The sequence below is a fragment of the Patella vulgata genome, chromosome 3, assembly GCF_932274485.2.
Source record: "Patella vulgata chromosome 3, xgPatVulg1.2, whole genome shotgun sequence".
In the NCBI taxonomy this organism is placed as follows: Eukaryota; Metazoa; Mollusca; class Gastropoda; family Patellidae; genus Patella; species Patella vulgata.
In genome coordinates this window covers 17722613-17741352 of record NC_065881.2, presented here as the reverse complement: position 1 = coordinate 17741352, position 18740 = coordinate 17722613, and the positions used below count along the sequence as shown (strand labels likewise).

Genomic DNA, 18740 nt, shown 5'->3' with positions numbered 1-18740 from the left:
TTTGGAAATATTTCACCATTGTGGAATTTGTTTTATATATTTTTTCAAACGAATAAAGATGGTTATTTTGAAAATTTCTGGATAATTGATTATTTGACCTGAAGTGACAGTTCAGGAGTATGGAAACAATCAAGGGAGATTTAGTTTGATTGTACAAAGCAAAGCGTCTTATGTGTTTGCCCCAATCATTCATTTTTTATATACCCTAATCAAAATTAAACAAGTCTAGACAATTTTTCTTTTGTGGGTATAATGTATGGCCGAAAATGTGTTTTAAGTACACATATAAGGCATGATTGTATTTGTCTACCAATATGGTATAAATTTGCTTCTTAATTATTTTTCTTTTGATTGTAGGTTTCAGGAAGTTTGTATACCTGTCAGTATTGTGATAAAATGTTTACATTGAGCCGTACTTTGAATCGTCATGTTAAGTCTGTACACCTGAAATCGGCCTATACATGCAATATCTGTGGGTTTATTTTTAATCGAGTTGATGCCCTGACTAGACACACTCGATTAGGAACTTGTTGTAAATGGAGAAAGAAGGATGGGAAGAGCCACTATCAATGAGCTTATATAATTACTTATAACAATTACTAACGGTTAGTGATTCTATGCAGGATTTTGTCAGATTTTAAGCCTGAAAAAAAAAGATTAAAGGGTTGTCTGTTAAATGACCAAGTCTACCTTCATTCTATGAATCACCTTCATCATCAACTAAACTAAACCAAACTGTCCAGTCGGAGCAGTACAGTAGGACGTTTTAACCCTCATTTCATTTGATTTCAAAACAAACTACCAAGTCGAAGAAGCACAGTAGAACATTAAACCTCCATTTCATTTCATTTCAAAACAAGTCAGACGATTGTAAACAAACACACTCCAAGGTTAAATATTGTTGAAGAAACTCATAATAGCCAATGATAATGATAGTTTTTTAGCCATCACAATGACATCCTTAAGTGCTTCATGCAGTTGACATGCACATAAAATAACCATTAACAGTTGGAATTCGATACCCCACTGTAAGGGCAAAATTTTCATCATAGCATGTGTAAAGATTGCAGAATGTTGACAGAGTTTTGATTCATCATATCTTGTAAATACTGTCTGAAATTGAACCATTTTATTCAACTTAGAGATTCAATTTTCACAATATTGTAAAATGCAAGAGATTAAAAAAACTTGAATCACAATCAGAGACTTTAAGTAGCCAAAAATTGTGGCCATGTTTAATAAGAAAAATATTTCTTTATTTACTGAATTTCTCATTTCCGTAAAATGAACACTTACATCAATGAATGATGGATATATTGTATGTTGTTTGTCAATGAGGAATGTAATATTGGGAGGTCGAATGGTCTAACACATACACTTCAGATGATATGGCCTGCGGTTAAGTCAAGTGGCATGGTTTCAATCCCACACTTGTACATAACCCACTGCTAGAGACCACTAACCACATGCGTATTATTAAAACCCAATTTCTTTCTCTCTCTAATATTTTAGATATCGAACATTTTAATGTGAATTTATTTATTAAAAATATTCCTGGAAATTTGCTTATTTCTATTGTCTGGTTTATTTTTTGCTTCTAGGATGATGTCGATGGACGAACTTGTCAAGTATGTGGAAAACAATTTACACAAAAAGGTCACCTCACCAGACACATTCGAGGACAGCATCTTCAGCTTCGTACACATGTCTGTCCAATATGTGGCAAAAGTTCAGCCCAAAAATCTAACCTCAGACTCCATATGATGCGTGTGCATAAACTCTATGACTAGTTAATCACTGGCTTGATAATCAAGAAATTTATATTGAGGAGATGTGTAATTGTTCAGTTTGTGACTTTTTTGTAGTTTTTATAGAATTTCATTTTGAAATAAATTTCTTTTATTAATCACCAAACTTGGTTTCAAATGTAAACAAGCACTGTTTTGGTCACCAATTGATTTAAGAAGTGGGGTATTGTGTATCTCATTGATTTGTGTATCTGAGAAAATGTGGGGACTTTTGGATACAGTAAGCTTGAAATGGCCATTATATTTTGATACTCTGCAAAGATTGGACACAATATGAATTATATGGATTGATAACAATATTGTTGGAGTTGTTCGCATCAGGTTTTTGTACTGATCGTAGGGGGTTGGATGGCTGAATAGTTTAACGTGTGAATGTTAGATCATAAAGTCTGTTTTTTGAGTATTTGACCAGGAGTATGGTCATCTGTTCAATCTCGTGGATTTCTCTGGGTCCTCTGATTTCCTCCTGCTAATAAAGTGATTTATTGTCGAATGGACATTAAAACCTATATCTCTATGCACTGATTGTCAGTAGGCAACATCAATACTCATTTGTTCAATTCTGTGTATCTTCTTGTAGTTCCAATTCAATTTCATTTACTTGTAGACTATGCGACAGAATTCTTTCACCTGAACAAATAGACAGTGCACACTGTTATTCTAGTGTCCCAACTTTACGAAATATTAAACCACTATGAATTGAGTTCTATCGTTTTAAAGGTAGTTTTGGGTGGTATAGTGAATTGACGCATATGCTTTATTAAACACTAGAAGAATGCCCGGCTTCGCTCGGGGGTCATAACCCCGAAACCGAAAGTGGTAGACTAACGCCACCTGGCCTATGTTACTCCCGGGTCCGAGCTACCCCTATACCCCAAATTTCAGACCCGGGGGCAAACCTAGTGTAGCCGCCAACCCCGAACAGACAGACAAACAGACAGACAAACGACAGTCACAAATATTATTATAGAAGATACTACAGCAAAGGGAAACACTGTACTGTATACTAGGGATGGAAGGTGGGTAAAAATATCTTGGAATCATAACACATAACTTTCACTTTATCTTAAACTTAAACAGTGTCTAGCTAGGACACAATGTTCACTTTATAAACAGTGCCTAGAGCTGTAATTAAAAGCCTGATTCTTTATCCACAATAGAAACAGTGTCTATTGCTTATAATAAAACCCCAAATTCTTTATCCACAATAGAAACGGTGTCTAGGGCTGCTATTAAAAGCCTGACCCTATATCCACAATTTAAACAGTGTCTAGGGCTGCTAATAAAACCCCAGATTCTATATCCACGATATAAACAATGTCAAGGGCTGTTATTAAACCCCAGTTTCTATATCCACGATATAGACACTAAGGCTTTTATGAAACCCTAGATGTTTTATCCATAATGTAAACCGTGTCTAGGGACTGTTAATTAAACCTAGATTCTATATCCACAATATAAACAGTATCTAGGGCTGTTCTTAAAACTCCAGATGTTTTATCCAAAATGTAAACGGTGTCTAGGGACTGTTAATTAAACCTAGATTCTATATCCACAATATAAACAGTATCTAGGGCTGTTATTAAAACTCCAGATGTTTTATCCACAATGTAAACTGTGTCTAGGGGCTGTTGATAACACCTAGATTCTATATCCAAAATATACTCAGTATCTAGGGCTGTTATTAAAACTCCAGATGTTTCATCCACAATGTAAACTGTGTCTAGGGCTGTTAATAACACCTAGATTATATACACAATATAAACAGTATCTAGGGCTGTTATTAAAACTCCAGATGTTTTATCCACAATATGGACACTATCTAGAGCTGTTAAATTGAAACCCTAGATGTTTTATCCACAATGTAAACTGTGTCTAGGGCTGTTAATAACACCTAGATTCTATATCCACTATATAAACAATATAGTGCTGTTATTAAAACTCCAGATGTTTTATCCACAATGTAAACCGTGGCTAGGGCTGTTATTAAAACCCAGATTCTAAGCCCTCAATATAAACTGTGTCTAGTGTTGTTAATAAAACCCAGATTGTTTTTCCACAATATAACCAGCGTCTAGGGCTATTAATAAAACCCCAGATTATTTATCCATAAAAGAAATGGTGTCTAGGGATGTTATTAAATCAGACATATTTTCTTAGTGTTATTTACGTTTTGTAGTTGCAGATGTATTCCAAGGTAGCAGAACTAACATGTAATTGGTGTGGAAAGATGTTCAGCAGGAAGAATTGTTTAAAAAGACATATCGATGGAAAACATCTTAAAATTCTTTCCCAATGTCCCTTTTGTTCAAAGACTTGCACCCAGAGATCTCATTTAAGGGACCACGTCAAACGTCGCCATAAAGATCAGTGTCAAGATTATTATGATACATGTATCTAGGTTTGTTCTTGTGTTCACTTCAAAATATATCTAGGTTTGTTCTTGTTCTGTTCACTTCCAAATATATCTAGATTTGTTCTTGTTCTGTTCACTTCCAAATATATCTAGGTTTGTTCTTGTTCTTGTTCTGTTTACTTCCAGATATATCTAAGTTTGTTTTTGTTCTGTTCAAAATGTATTAAGGTTTCTTCCAATTGTGTTCACTTCTAACTTTTTTTTTATTAGCTTAAGTTTGATGTGCCGTTCTAATTTCATGGATGACTACTGTGATACGACTAAAACCCTAGGAGCAGCTGGTAATTGGTGGCTTTATCTTGTGTATATTTGTGTGTGTTGCGATAGAATATTTCTTTCTGCTTGAGTATTTATTTGTAAAGGATAAACTTAAGTTTATTTTAGATACAAACATTTGTTCTGACAAGAGTTTATAGATGGGGATTCCTCAAGTTCAACTTCAGTTTGTTTTGTTGATCGTTTATCCACACGGATTGCTTAAATTTCAAATTAATTTTGTTCTATTAACAGTTTGTAGTTGTACACAAAGATTCCTCTTCAACTTATGTTTGTTCTGAGAATAGTTTATACACGGAGACTCCTCTTAAAGTTCAACTTAAGTCTGTTCTGATAGCAGTTTATACTCGCAGACTCCTCTTAAATTTCAACTTAAGTTAGTTATGATAAATGTACACAGGTACATTTGGTTCTCCTTTGGGACAAAGGGGTGCATTGTGTCTAGAAATTCCTGGCAAATTTCTGCTATTTCGCATTGCTTACTTAACCATAGATGAGATGTTAAATCCCTTTCCATTCTATGCTAATTGAATAATTCAGACTTATACAGCCGCTAGATTTTGTAAACTTTATTTACCGCTTCCTCTACCTGCATATCAATCATTTTTACGTTTTCTATATTTATAGGTCGAAGTTGACGATAGACGGTTTTTCTGCCCAAGTTGTACTGCCAGCTTTAAGAGGAAGTCGCATTTGAAACGTCATATTCAAAGCATTCACCTGAATTTTAGCGTCTCGTGTCCAATTTGCCATAAATCATTTAATCAAGAAGCTAATCTGAAAAGTCACATGCGTGGTGTGCATAAATATATAGATTAAACGTACTTTGTGTTACATATTTGAAAAAACATACATTGTGTTATGTGAAATGAAATAGGGTTTAACATCTTACTTTTCTGACCATTGTGTTACGAGTTTGATTAAACGTACATTGTTATGTATTTGATTAAATGTACATTGTGTTACGAGTTGATTAAACAGACATCGTGTTGCATGTTTGATTGAACAGACATTGTATTATGTATTTGATTAAACGTATATTGTCTTACACGAGTTGATTAAACATACATTGTGTTTGATTAAACGGACACTGTATTATGTATTTGATTAAACGGACACTGTATTATGTATTTGATTAAACGTCCATTGTGTTCTGAGTTGATTAACCATACATTGTGTTTGATTAAACGGACACTGTATTATGTATTTGATTAAACGGACACTGTATTATGTATTTGATTAAACGTCCATTGTGTTCTGAGTTGATTAACCATACATTGTGTTACATGTTTGATTAAACAGCTATTGTGTTATGTATTTGATAAAACGTACGATGTGTTACATGTTTTCTATGTTCAAAGTGTATTAAACATTACTTAATGACAAAACCATATAAACCTATTTTCAACTGTACAGGGCTAAAGCTCGGCATAGAATGGTTCGCTCACAAGGTCATGGCTTGGGTGCGTGCACAGATGCTTGTTAATATCCATGACATTAGATGGTTTTAATATTCATAATTTCACAATGTTTTATATGTTGAAAGTGAATATAAATTTGCAAGGCTATAAATTAGTTGTTTTGGAATACGATTCAGAAAATTTTATTCGTGAAAAGGAGAATAGGTTTAAATGTATGTGGAATATTTGTCAGTTGATACTACGTTAGCGTGACAACTCTCTATTACCATTAGTATTATGACCAGTTGCAGAAAACTCTATTTTATGGCTAACTGCAGGACTTAAATCAATTTAAACAGGTTTAAACTTTAAATGGTTGTGAAATATTTCTAAATTGATTCACAGTTAAAGTGAAATTCTTGTTTTAAGGCCAGTTGAAGGATTCAAAGAAGATTGTCTTTGTGATTGAGCAGTCTTTTAACTAAATTACAACCCATGAAATAAATGTGTTGAAAAGTTGCGAAAATGCCAGAAAAGGCACGGTTATCTTTCTTTAAAATGAATGTATTAGAAGCTTTACAAGTAATATTTTTTACAGTTACATTTTCGTTGTAATCTTCACGTTGTCTTTGACAACATATCCAAAATAAGGGGAAAAAACTCATCGATTCGCATGTTGTGGATGAAATCACATCCCTTTGCCTTATCTCTCTGTAATCATTGTATAATATGAAGTATTAAATGGAACGGTGTATTAATTATAATAAATAATTTTAACAATAATGTGTATATTTATAATATGCTTCATCCACAAGGGTTGTGCTCAGAGCAAGGTACAATTACTATCCCAGTCTCTAGGATACAGTTAATGCCTGATTACTTTCCTCAGCTCCTGAATTCGTTAAGTCTTCGATTTTTTTGTGTAATTGCATACACCGCCCATTTATAGCAGCGGAGATTGGAATAGAGGGATAGAGCATCTTAATCAAAGACACAAGAACTCAGATGCACAATTCAGGTCTAGAACCTTGAACCGTTTGGTCCATAGTTCTGCTCTGTACCCGTTGGTTCAATATTTTGTATCTCAGTCTTGTGTTAATTAAGTCTACATGGATCACATTTGGACTTCCCCCGTTAAAACAGTTGCCAATCTATTCTCTTTTCTCTTTGTAGGTTTACCAGTGTCCATTCTGTCAAAAAAGCATAAAATACAAATGGGCTCTTCAGAGGCATGTCCGTGGTGTTCATTTGCAGTTTAAGGTTAAATGTGGAGTTTGTCAGAAACAATTCTCAAGGAAAGACCAACTAAAATCTCACATGCAAAAATTGCATCCAGATGAAATGAATTTTTAAATCTCTTAACATTAATGCTGTTCATTCCTGTTTTTTTATTTCATAATAATGATAATATGTACATTTATGTGGCACAAATACGCCATGATCAAAAGCCATATAGATGACATTTCTCAAAGTCTTAATTTAAAACATGAATTTGGAGTTTGGACATTCTTCACAGAGCAAAATATCTGTACTCGAATAAATTTAAATTCTATCTTGGGCAATACAACTGGTAAAGTTAGTTAGACCCTGAGATTACGCGAAGGAACGTATTTGCATAAGATCAGATAATTATTTTGGTGCTTATCCGTTCATACACTGATGATTCAGAATTTTGAACAGGATTCTTTCATTGATTGGCAGCCAATGGAGTGATTTGGTTGTGTGAGATGTGATTTAATTTGGCTTTGGAAAGGGTTAAATATTATTTATTTTTTAATGAATAATAAATGTTTCAATATATTTCTGTTTGTAATTTTTGCTTGGACAACTGATTTTGGTGTAATTGTGGAGAACATTGGAAAGGGCCATGGTAGTCCAGTCCAGCTACTCCAGCGCTTAGAACACTCAACTCTGAAAAAGATGCTTGACTGTTAGGATGGGACAAAAACGATCCCTAACTGAAAACACATTGATATGTAGTTTAAAGAAATGAAATGAAATCAAATGGGGTTTAATGTCCTACTGTTCTGCTCCGACTGGGCTAATGAAGACGGGCATATGCCATACAGGTAGTTTAAAGAACATTTCACTGTTTTAATTTAATGACGAATAGGTAGAACTTAAGCAGTTTTTCAGCATATTTCGCTCCGCAGACCCCAAAAGAATTCTGTTACTGATAGGTAGGGATAGAAAGAACTAAACAATTTTGGCATCAAACTTAAGCAACTTTTTCGGCATACTTCGCTTCGTAGATCTCAAAAAGAATTCTTTTACCGATAGCTAGGGATAGAACTGTAAACAATTTTGACATCAAAATGGGTTCAAAATCGCAAAACTGTTTGGTGACTTTGTCCGCTGGAAATCCAGCCAGTTTACTAGCCACCGACAGACCTACGATTGTTTGGTATGGCGTTGTTTGTGGCAGCTATTACCCTCACTGGGGCATGGCTACAAAATCTTGCCCCTTACTGTGACTGCCCTGCTAGGCTACTGTTTTGTGTAATCTTTTTTTGTACACGTAAAGAACCCTTGACAGTTGGAAGTTGAGGAAGAATGGACGCAAACATAACCACAGAAATATAAATTACAATGTTTATCACCAAATTTATTGATTAAACCTCATTACAAAAATAATAATGGAGAGCATATACCGAATCTAATTCACAGTCACTGTCTTTTCCTCATATTGAATGACTAAAATGAATACACAGATTAATAGAGAAATTTACATTGTCACTCACATTAAATCAGTTAAAGGTATAATTTCGTCCAAATCAGGATGGTAAAGCCCACCGCTACTCAAAAAGTAGTCCTTACTAAGGTTAAGTGTAGGCTAAAATTAAAACCAGTAACAATAAACTTTAGGGCTGTATAGAATCTACCACCGAGTATTTTTTAATCTTTTAAAACATAAAGCTTTATTTTCTGTAGCTTCGGTTGATTAATTTAATAATGATGAACTTTTTTAGTTGATAAATTAAAATAAGTTAACCCATTAAAGGAGTTGGTAGACTATGCATGACCTTTAATCTATATAAGGGGGGTTGGATGGCCGAATGGTTAGCACGTGTGTGCTGTATCATAAGGCCTGTCATTGAGTCAACATCAGATTATCATTTGCTAAATTGACTAAATTTGAACTCTAACGTGGTTTTCTTGTATTTGTAGGTTGGTGATCTGGTTAGGTTCTATTGTGATATCTGTGGGAAGGGATATTCGAGAAAAACTCATTTACAAAGACATGTCGAATCCAGCCATCTACATATCAAATATACATGTCCATCATGTGGTAAAAATTTTACCAGAAAAGAAAAACTCACTGTGCATTTAAAGACTTTGTGCATTGGGAGACAGTGGATTGTTTGAAGAATTTATTATTAATGTATTTAGGAGAGAAATGGGGTGTAAATTCCACTCAATACGAACTAGTGCGCATTGTGGTTAGGCAGGCGACACTACTCCTTGTCACAAACATTGCTGCACCTAAAAGCATGACACTTGATAGAATAACAAACCTCTTATATAAATTGCATGTGTAAGAACAGTCGACCGCCAATCCTGTTGTTTTTAGGAATTATGCTGGTGTTCGATGTTTATCTCTATATCGGGTTCATTGATTTAGTTTTGATTAATGCCATATACTATACTACAATGTCCTGTTGCATTTTTGTGTTTCCATTAACTTTACATTCTATACTAATACCTTATCCCCAGCACCAAAACGAAAAACAAAAGAAGGACGATGTATGTCATTTATTAATGATTAGGTAGATGAAATGTAATTTTAGTAACATACGAAAGTATTGAAAATAATATATACAACTATATAAGAATAAATTGATGAAAGTCATTAGGTCTGTTTCTCACCTTATATAATATCTCGGGGAGCCACGGTGGCTAGGTGGGTTAGACCCTGGCTCGCTAGCCTGGAGGTCGGGTGTTCGATCCCTGCATCGGGATTTTCCGACGAGGTTTCCCCTTGTCAGTGGTGCAGAACGGAGGGCCTGGCAAGGACAGCTGTCTAGTCCTTCGGATGAGACAAAAACCGAGGTCCCGTGTATAGATTGGAATTCGATATAAGAGTAGGCGATAGTGCCGCTGCCCGGGCAAAATTTCCCTCATAGCACACTGTATGGCGTATGCCCGTCTTCATTAGCCCAGTATTTCATTTATATAATATCTACTGATGATAGAGAATCAGTTTGAGACGAGTTATATGCCCCTGGGGTTGATAATCTTGGTTACAAACATGAGCATATAATATACCATACTACATACTGTTGCGCGTTGTATTAGATTGGATATTATACATTGATGAATTGTTATCACCACTTATAAAGTGTGTATTATGTACCGTAATCACTTTGATTTAGGTCATGTACATAATGTTCAATATTTTTTTGATAATTGTATCCATTTGCTTAAATTTCACTCTAATATTTTAGGTAACATGCTAAAGAGTTACCTGAAGCCTAGTAATAAATAGTGATTGTATTCCATAGAATTGTGTATTGCACTATTGTTTACAGTGTAACTCAACTGTGTGAGATATAACCCGTATCTTGTGGGGGATTGGATGGCTGAATGGTTAGCGTGCGCGCGCTGTATTATAAAGTCTGTCATGGAGTCGACTGGCGTGGTTTCAAATCCCTGGTTGTACGTGGCAAGGAGTAGGGTCGCCTGTCCAACCTCGTGGGTTTCCTCCGGGTCCCCCGGTTTCCTCCCACTGCTAAAGACCCCTACGCGCAAGCAAATTATGTAAATTAAATTAAACCATATGTTAGTCCCGAAATGACCTAGTTTGTGTCGAGTGGATGTTAAACCCCCATTTCTCTCTCTCTCGTATTTTCGTGTGAACACTAAGAAGAAGCCATGTCGAAACTTGTCTAAGTAATGAACAGTAATTATATTCCATAGAAGTATGAAACATAAAGTCTTTAAATTTCATTCAAATGCCTGGATAAACAAATGATACCGAGACAGTTTAAGCTGAGAATTAACTCCGGCTTTACGACATACAACAGTATGTCGCTTAGAAATAGACTATGAAAGCCATAGCCAAAATCTTCTCAATTTTTATCATAAAAGAGGCTACCCACACAAAGTAGTGTCGGAAAATAAGAACAGGGCAAATTCTCTAGCCAGAAAAGACCTGTTAAGCCCGACTACGGCTACCATTTTGAAAAAACGAAAGTTGCTCGTTTTTATCACGGATTATAATCCAACTGCTGTTCAAGTAAGCATGCTCATAAAAGAGAAATGGCATCTATTAACCGGATCGGACATGTGCCGTTCCATCTCAAACATCAAACCAATCACGGCATTTAGGAGTAATCCTAATTTGAAGGATACGCTGATGAAAGCAAGATTCATCCATCCACCACGGGACCCGCAAACCAGCGGAGTCACGTTTCAAAATCTATTCGAAAAATGTATCAAGAAAGACTACAAATTAGACCAAAATATCTACTTTATTAGTGGTAAAACTGGCAAGAAATATTCCTGCCGCACGGGCTATAATTGTTTAAGTAGAAATATAGTGTACCTATTAACATGCTCCTCCAAAAAACAACACGTACGTAGGAGAAAGCAAACGTGTCTTTTCAAAACGAATAAAGAAACACTATGCAGCTATTATACACAACAGGCCAAAGCCGGTCGCACTACACTTCAACTTAGAGTGACATACGAGTAGAAATGTTATGATTAAAATTATAGAGCTTTTTAAGACTGACCCAGATAACGGCTAAAACGATGCCGTAAGGAAAGCCAATGAATTCAAATGGATTCACACTTTAAGAACATTCGCACCGGATGGCATTAACGATAAGATGTAGTCCCGAGGGGTCCCCCGCTTTATTAATTACTCAAATATTTGACATAACAGGTACTCCCCTTGAAAACCTGTAAACAGATAACATCGTTGATCAGTGTTCCAGTTGGGATTTGAGACCGGACCTCTTCATATAGAACTGTTGTAATCTATTTGATATCCAATGTTTTGTGGTGTCTACCTAAATATGATACTTTGACATGGAGATCTGCTCGATTTACAGGTGTCGGAAAAGGGCATATTTTGCCACCGACATTTTTCGAGCGGTGATCTTTTTGACGTATGTTTTCATCTCATTATTGTTCACTTGACACTTTTAAATTCACCATCTCACAATTGAAAGGAAAGTTTGCAAACGGCAGCAATTACTTCCAGCCATGATTGCCAACCTGGGCCCTTATTCACAAAAACTTAAACTAAGATACAATCAAAATTTTAAGAAATACTGCAATTCGATTGGATGACCAGTAAAATCAATTTGCATATATCCAATGAAGTTGCAGTATTTCTTAAAATTTCGGTTGTAACTTAGTTTAAGTTTTCGTGAATAAGGGCCCTGCTTCCTCATTATTCAGAGTGAAGATGTCGACTCAGCTAACTAGAATCTGACTCTAGGATACAGCAATATCAACATTTCTCAACCCACTCAAAATATAATTCTTGCACGACTGCTTTGCCTCTCTCTAATAGTACCAGAAGCGTATGATTTTTACTTGAGAACATCACTGTTTTATTTTATTACAAAGGTGTGGGACAAAGATATACTTATTATACTAAACAAATATCCTGACTGATTACCCATGGTGTTTCTTATAGATCAACTTTTTATCAGTATTTCATTCTTTACTTGTAGGTGCACGTAATAGATGAGTCAAGATTTGCCTGTCCTAGCTGTCCAAAATCCTATCAGTGGAAATTTCATTTAAATCGACATATTAAGAGCTCGCATTTAAACCATAGACATGTTTGTCCAATTTGTAACAAACCATTCACCAGAGCGGAAGGCCTTCATCAACACATTAATACTGTGCACTTTGATATTATACGCCGTTCAGGGTCGGATTTAGGAATTGTGAAAAGGGGGGCGCCGCAAAATGAGGGCACTGACCGCGGAGACGCGGCACGCCGCTGAAAGGGGAGGGGGGGGGGGGTCCCCAAGAAAATTATCCGCCATTTCCTGCATCTGTAGCCATTCAAAGAGCTATTTGGCTGATATTTTCGTCTAAGTAAACGTTCGGAAATCGTTGAAAAAGAGCCTTAAAATCAAGAAAAAAGCCAGTTGAACACGCGACTCGAAAATTGTCAAGGCGAGCGAGGCATTATGATGGGGGAAAAAAGACGAATCTATTCCCTAGCCTTGTAACTTGTACTGTCCACACATGAAACAATGCTACATCAAGTTGCACTAATGCGCGTCGGTGATGGGCATGGGTGTATAGTAGTATACGCCGCCGATTCCACAAGATGCTATCATTGATGTCTGTCTATAGTCACTCTATAGGATTAGGGCACCGTCAGCTAAACAACAAGAATTCGTTTGAAAGTGGAAGCATCAATTACGCGTTTAGTTAATTGACTTATATATACATATGTACAATGTGCTTTACTATAAGATTGATTAAAACTTCCTAAAGCTGATAATTATAATGTAAATTAGATCTTTATTTTTATTCGCTAAACTTATTGAGAGTGGACCTATTTGTATAATATGATTTTTTTGTAAATAGAACTATTATGAATAAATTTGATTTTTAAATATTTTACACTGTTGAACAGTACTTGGTGTAACATTTATTATAAACTATAAATTATAATATACATGTTATATCAAATCTATGGATTCTACTGTAAGGTCAAATATTTTACACCGTGGAACTGTTCTGAGCCTAAAATCAATGGATTCTGTAAAGTCCGCGGGCTTTTTCTAAAATGTTCTCTTCAAACAGATGAGCATCTAAAACAAATTATAGATCCTTTTCACCTGTTACTTTGCTTTTTGTAGATGAATGAATCACCAAAATCAATTAAATACAGTAATACCGTGATTAAGAAGGATGGTATTCAGTTTAACATCTGGTGAACACAATACTTCTGTTAATTTGAGACCAATACGATTATTGTTTTTGCTATGCTCACGTGTGCAAAACGAGGAAGGTGAATTTTGCTTGACCAACGGCGTTTCAGCCTACCGTTCACCGAATTGCACACGGGTGAACTAGGCAACACTTTCGTGTAGGTCTCGCAGGTGTTACCTATGACATAAGAGACCAGGACTTGAAAAATTCCAAAGGGTCTTCTCGGGATCTAACACCAGAAATTCTAGTCAAGAGACCAATTCCTTGTCGCTCGACTAATGCTACTCCGTAACTGCTAAAACAAAGTGACCAGTTCCCCCATTCCCATTATATATTATGTATATTCAGGCCAAAGTATTTTCTTTTGATTTGTTTCTTGGAATATTTAGATAAAATATTTGTGCTATCTGGAATCAAGTGCATTAATTGTAATATCAGTAATACTTTTGGAAATATTATATTTCTGCTTAAAGTGAAGATAGTAAGCGAAATAGCTAGGGTTCACTTTTTAAGTACTTTTATGATTGATTCCGAGTCGTTTTACATACAATGTTATATAACCATAGTTTGGTGGAGTTTCCGACTTTTTGTACCGTTTTGAGGACTTCTTGTGATTAAGTACTTTTATGATAGATTTTGTACCGTATTGTTATTATAATCATGGTTTGTTGCAGTTTCGGCCTTTTGTTTACCTAAGGTGGTGAAGATAGCTGTTGGTTCAAAGACCACTATTTTTTGTACCGTTTGCATAACTTCTCAGTGTGATCATATAAGGCAGTGATTTTCAACCAGTGTGAGATCTTCGTAAATGTGCAGCGAAATGTTGAACGGCACAATTGAGTATTTACTGATAAGTTCATAACTGTGTTCTTCTTTATTTAGTTTGGGTCATTCTGTGTATCCATGGCTAGTCTCTGTCTATGGTTGTATACCGTCTGATTTACCATGTTATTTTGCAAAATTCAAATATTTTTCATATATATTTAGCTAGTTGTGCCGCTGACAAAAAAGGTTTGAGAACCACTGATATAAGGTCTATGGTGTGATTAAGGCTTCAGTACCTTTATGATAGATTTTGTGCCGTTTTGTAGACACTGTTATATAAACATACTTTGTTGTGGTTTCCAACTTTTATTTACACAACGTGAAGAAGGTTGCTGGTTCAAAGACCATAGTCCAACAAGTGAAGCTGTCTTTTTATTTATTCTGTTTATTTATTGTAGGTTAAATCTGGTGAAGAATCAAGACGCCAGTGTCCGCTTTGTGCAAAGACCTACAAAGAAGTCTTTAATTTAAATCGTCATATTCGCAGTAGTCATTTATTGGACACCAGACCCGTATGTCCTGTTTGTAATAGGACCTTTTCAAGAAATGACATCCTCCGTGTTCACATTAATAATGTTCACCAGAAAAATAAAACATAAGGAAGACTTCGACACGAAAAATGGATTCCTTGTTGTTTATTTCCATACTTCTAACTATAACATTTGTGACGGGACTTGATCATGACTATGCCATTGTCGGCCTTAGGGTGTTTTAGACTCTGTGCAAAATATACTGTCAGGTCGCCATGACATAGGTCAAATTGTTTTATATTGCTAGGAGAATTAAATGGTTGATTTCAAACCTAAACATCCAATAAAGAGAAATAGGCAGTGAAAGGCCCTGCCGAAAATACATTGTTGGTAACTTTCTGAGATATTTTCGGATCCCTCTAAGATGCAGACCTTGGTCTACTATATTGGAAAAAAGGGTTTTCTTTCGGGACAATAGAATCATACCTAACATTGCTATTGGTTTAACAGGCGCCGACTCTAACCCAGGCATTGGTTTTAGTCACGAAGAACCGCCTTTCTATCTTTATTCGTGTTCATTACGCAAACAGAAATTAATAGCGAAAGTTGGGTTTCATGGCATGTGATTTAAACAAGGGAATATATATTTTCAGATCGGTTGAGCTGGTCTGAAATTTACACACGCTGAGTAAGACACTACATGGCCTATACGGGTGGGAGTAGGTTTGGTGGTAACCCTTACCCCAATCCAGAATTAGGATGAACCTTCTGTAAGGAAATGACCCATTATAGAAAAAAGAAAACAATAAGCCAGCAAAACATTTTAAAATATTTTTCCACCATAAAAAGCTAACATAACATAACATACAAACAATTACCAGTAGGCACATCAGGCCATATATGTATATATAACGGAACATATTATATACACATACATAGTATTTTGACAACGTAAACTATTTTATTTGAAATTTGACTTTTTTTTTAGCCATTTTATTTTAAACACCCTGTTTAACATCGATCAAAGTTTGAGTTAAAATCATTTCATTAGGACTTGAATGTGGAAATTTGACGTTAATAAGGTTATTGATATATATTTTTCACACCAAATATAATAAAGTTTAGTTTAGTTGATTTTTTCATGGTTCAGGTTAGTGAGTTTGAGTTACCAGATGAAATTGTTGTGGAAGGTCTATAACTGGGTACACTGAAATTTTAACTCCAGAGTGAAACATCAAGACTCATTAGTATTATTCTTCACTCTTCATTGATAATTATAACAATTCTGCTAGTTGTTAAGTTTTAAATTTGGCTAATTACTAAATATGCTATACCGCCGTATTTATCGTTTATAGTACATGTATATATAGTTTTAAAGTTTATAGATGCTATACCGCTGCAAGTACATATATATACCGGCTGCACTAACCATGAAGGAATTGTGCTCTGACCGAGGTGTTACGGCCTACTGTAGCAATATTATGGCCTCGATCTAATAATGGTTCCAAATTCATAAACAAGAAATACATCACGTAATTCAACAGAAATGGATGATAGTTTGATGCATTAAATGACCTGTAGGTTAATAAACACAGAGACTGGTCATTTACCTTTTTGATTCTCATAAACACATATCATCTCTTGTTTATGAAACTGTACCAACGGTGATGGAATGTATCTTGCTGACCAAATTAGGTAATAGTCCCTGGCGGTATGCAAGGTATGGGACGGGACATGTCTATTCCATATGGTCAAGCTAAAGCAAAATCTGCCTAAGTGATTTTTACAGAATTTTACACGAGACAAAAAATTGTTTTAAATTAAAAATTGTGACCTTATTAAAATCTTATTAATATAAACGTTAGTGGTTTGAGGTATTATTTTTGTAATGCATGCATTTTGCGCATCATTAAATGACTTGGGCAATTTTTGCATTTGTACAAGTCTGACTTAAGCAATTTTTGCATTTCTTAACCATTATATTGGGGAACCGGTAGTTGTTAGTAGTCTGGGAAATGGTACAATTACAGGAAGAAAGTTAGTGCTATAATAGGTACAATAACAGGAACAATGGATGTGTCAACGAGAAGATGCATCTTATATTAGGTTCCCACTATCACGATTTAGCGCTACGATTGAAATCGTTGTTTTAATCGTGGAATAATCGTGGTGATCCTATCAAGCTTTTTCATACCTTGAGGTCAGTCGTAGCAATCGTGTTGATCGTAGAAAAGTTTTGGACAGTTCAAACATTTGGTACAATTACCACGATTAATTGTCAATCTTGATCATCGCTTCAGATCGTAACAAAGCGCGACGGATAGCATCTAATCGTGCTTCCAAATCATGGTGATCGTTATCAGCCTTGGATAAGACAAATGCCACGCTCTTTTAAGATGCACCGCGATCTCTGTAAATCGGGTGTATATATAGCCGTCGTAGCTCAGATTGTGATCACCCTCGATACCGATCGTGAAAGACATCGAGTAGTTTGGGAGGGTATGCCCGCATACGTCCGGCCAATGTAGTTATTTTTCTCCCACCACAGGGTAGGATTCGTATGCTCATGTCATTTATATAATTGTAATAATGCTTCACCATACTTCATTCTTGAGGGGTCAGGTCTTTTTATCATAGCGGGGCTAGAACGAACTTCATCAACCTTGTGCGTTCGGTGATCTGCTTTTGCTCTGACTGGTAACCCGTCCCGATCAGTGGACGGGTGTTCAGCGGACTGGTATACTATCATCTGCTAATTACTTTCGCTTTCAAAATCAAAGTTTTTCAACGCAATTTTTTGCCAAAAGTTGGTCAATTTTGATCTTTTTCTGCACTGCAATGGGCGGATAGTGACAATAGAATGTAATAGAGACTTTAAGCAAGCGATTTTGCATGTGACGTCATCAATTTGTGCATAATTCTGATACGTGACGCGGCACACGGACACGGCTGTACGCATGAAACATCTTTCATACGGAAACGGTACGTATCAAATCGTCGTCTTTTTGCCGTCTTTTTTTCGTACTCGTAGACAATGAAATGTTGTGTCATAGTGTTTTTATGAAGCTATGTGTATCCCAGAACACAAAGGTGTATATTTGGTGTGGTGTTAAACATGATAAAGACTGGAATTTCATCATTATTTTTGATGAGGTTTTTTCAGAATTTTCTTATTTTGCCTGTCTCTTTGCCTGCACGCTGGTTGATCTACGTGCTAAATTTGGGGAGGTAGGGCCTTGCAAATCTGTAAATGATGTGATCCTGTGGTAAAGGGGTATAAACTTTCTGAAATTAGTAAAACCGGAAATTGTTGTGAGTCATTATTCTTTGTTGAATAGCCCTAGCTCAGCGCCTGTCGAGCGACTTCACTCCCTCCAGCAATTTGTAGGCTAGGCACTAGACTAGTGCAGACGGTGATGTTGATAGATAACCGCCATCATGCTGCAGTAAAAGAACTAATCTCATCTCAGCGACTTCAAATTAAACGTTTGCTATATAGTCGCTGGCAGAGAAAGTTAAGTTAAAAACTCCCCCCCCACCCCCGGCCTGTGATATCGTTTTGTAATGGTCAGCCCTCTGTTCAAAAAATGTTTAATTTTAATTGTTCTTTTCAGAAGAAGGTGCTTCCCAGGAAGAA

General features: G+C 35.8%; 1 protein-coding gene across 14 annotated transcripts in view; it reads left to right on the top strand.

Moving 5' to 3' along the window:
* The window catches only part of LOC126815655 (polycystic kidney disease protein 1-like 3), an 87049-nt gene that overhangs the window by 51745 nt on the left and 16564 nt on the right, over nt 1–18740 (top strand). The window contains exons 5-6 of one of the 14 annotated variants that reach the window (XM_050541416.2): nt 3988–4209; nt 7074–7206. The exons of 5 other annotated variants lie outside the window; for them this stretch is intronic. In XM_050541416.2, the coding sequence (XP_050397373.1) occupies nt 3988–4209 (222 nt within the window). In that variant the 3' untranslated portion in view covers nt 7074–7206. Of the gene's footprint in view, nt 1–357; nt 606–1601; nt 1841–3987; nt 4210–5127; nt 5335–7073; nt 7701–9068; nt 9946–12586; nt 12881–15031; nt 15248–18717 lie in introns of those variants that run through there. 8 more of the 14 variants (XM_050541419.1, XM_050541404.2, XM_050541429.1 and 5 more) reach the window with 8 other exon arrangements.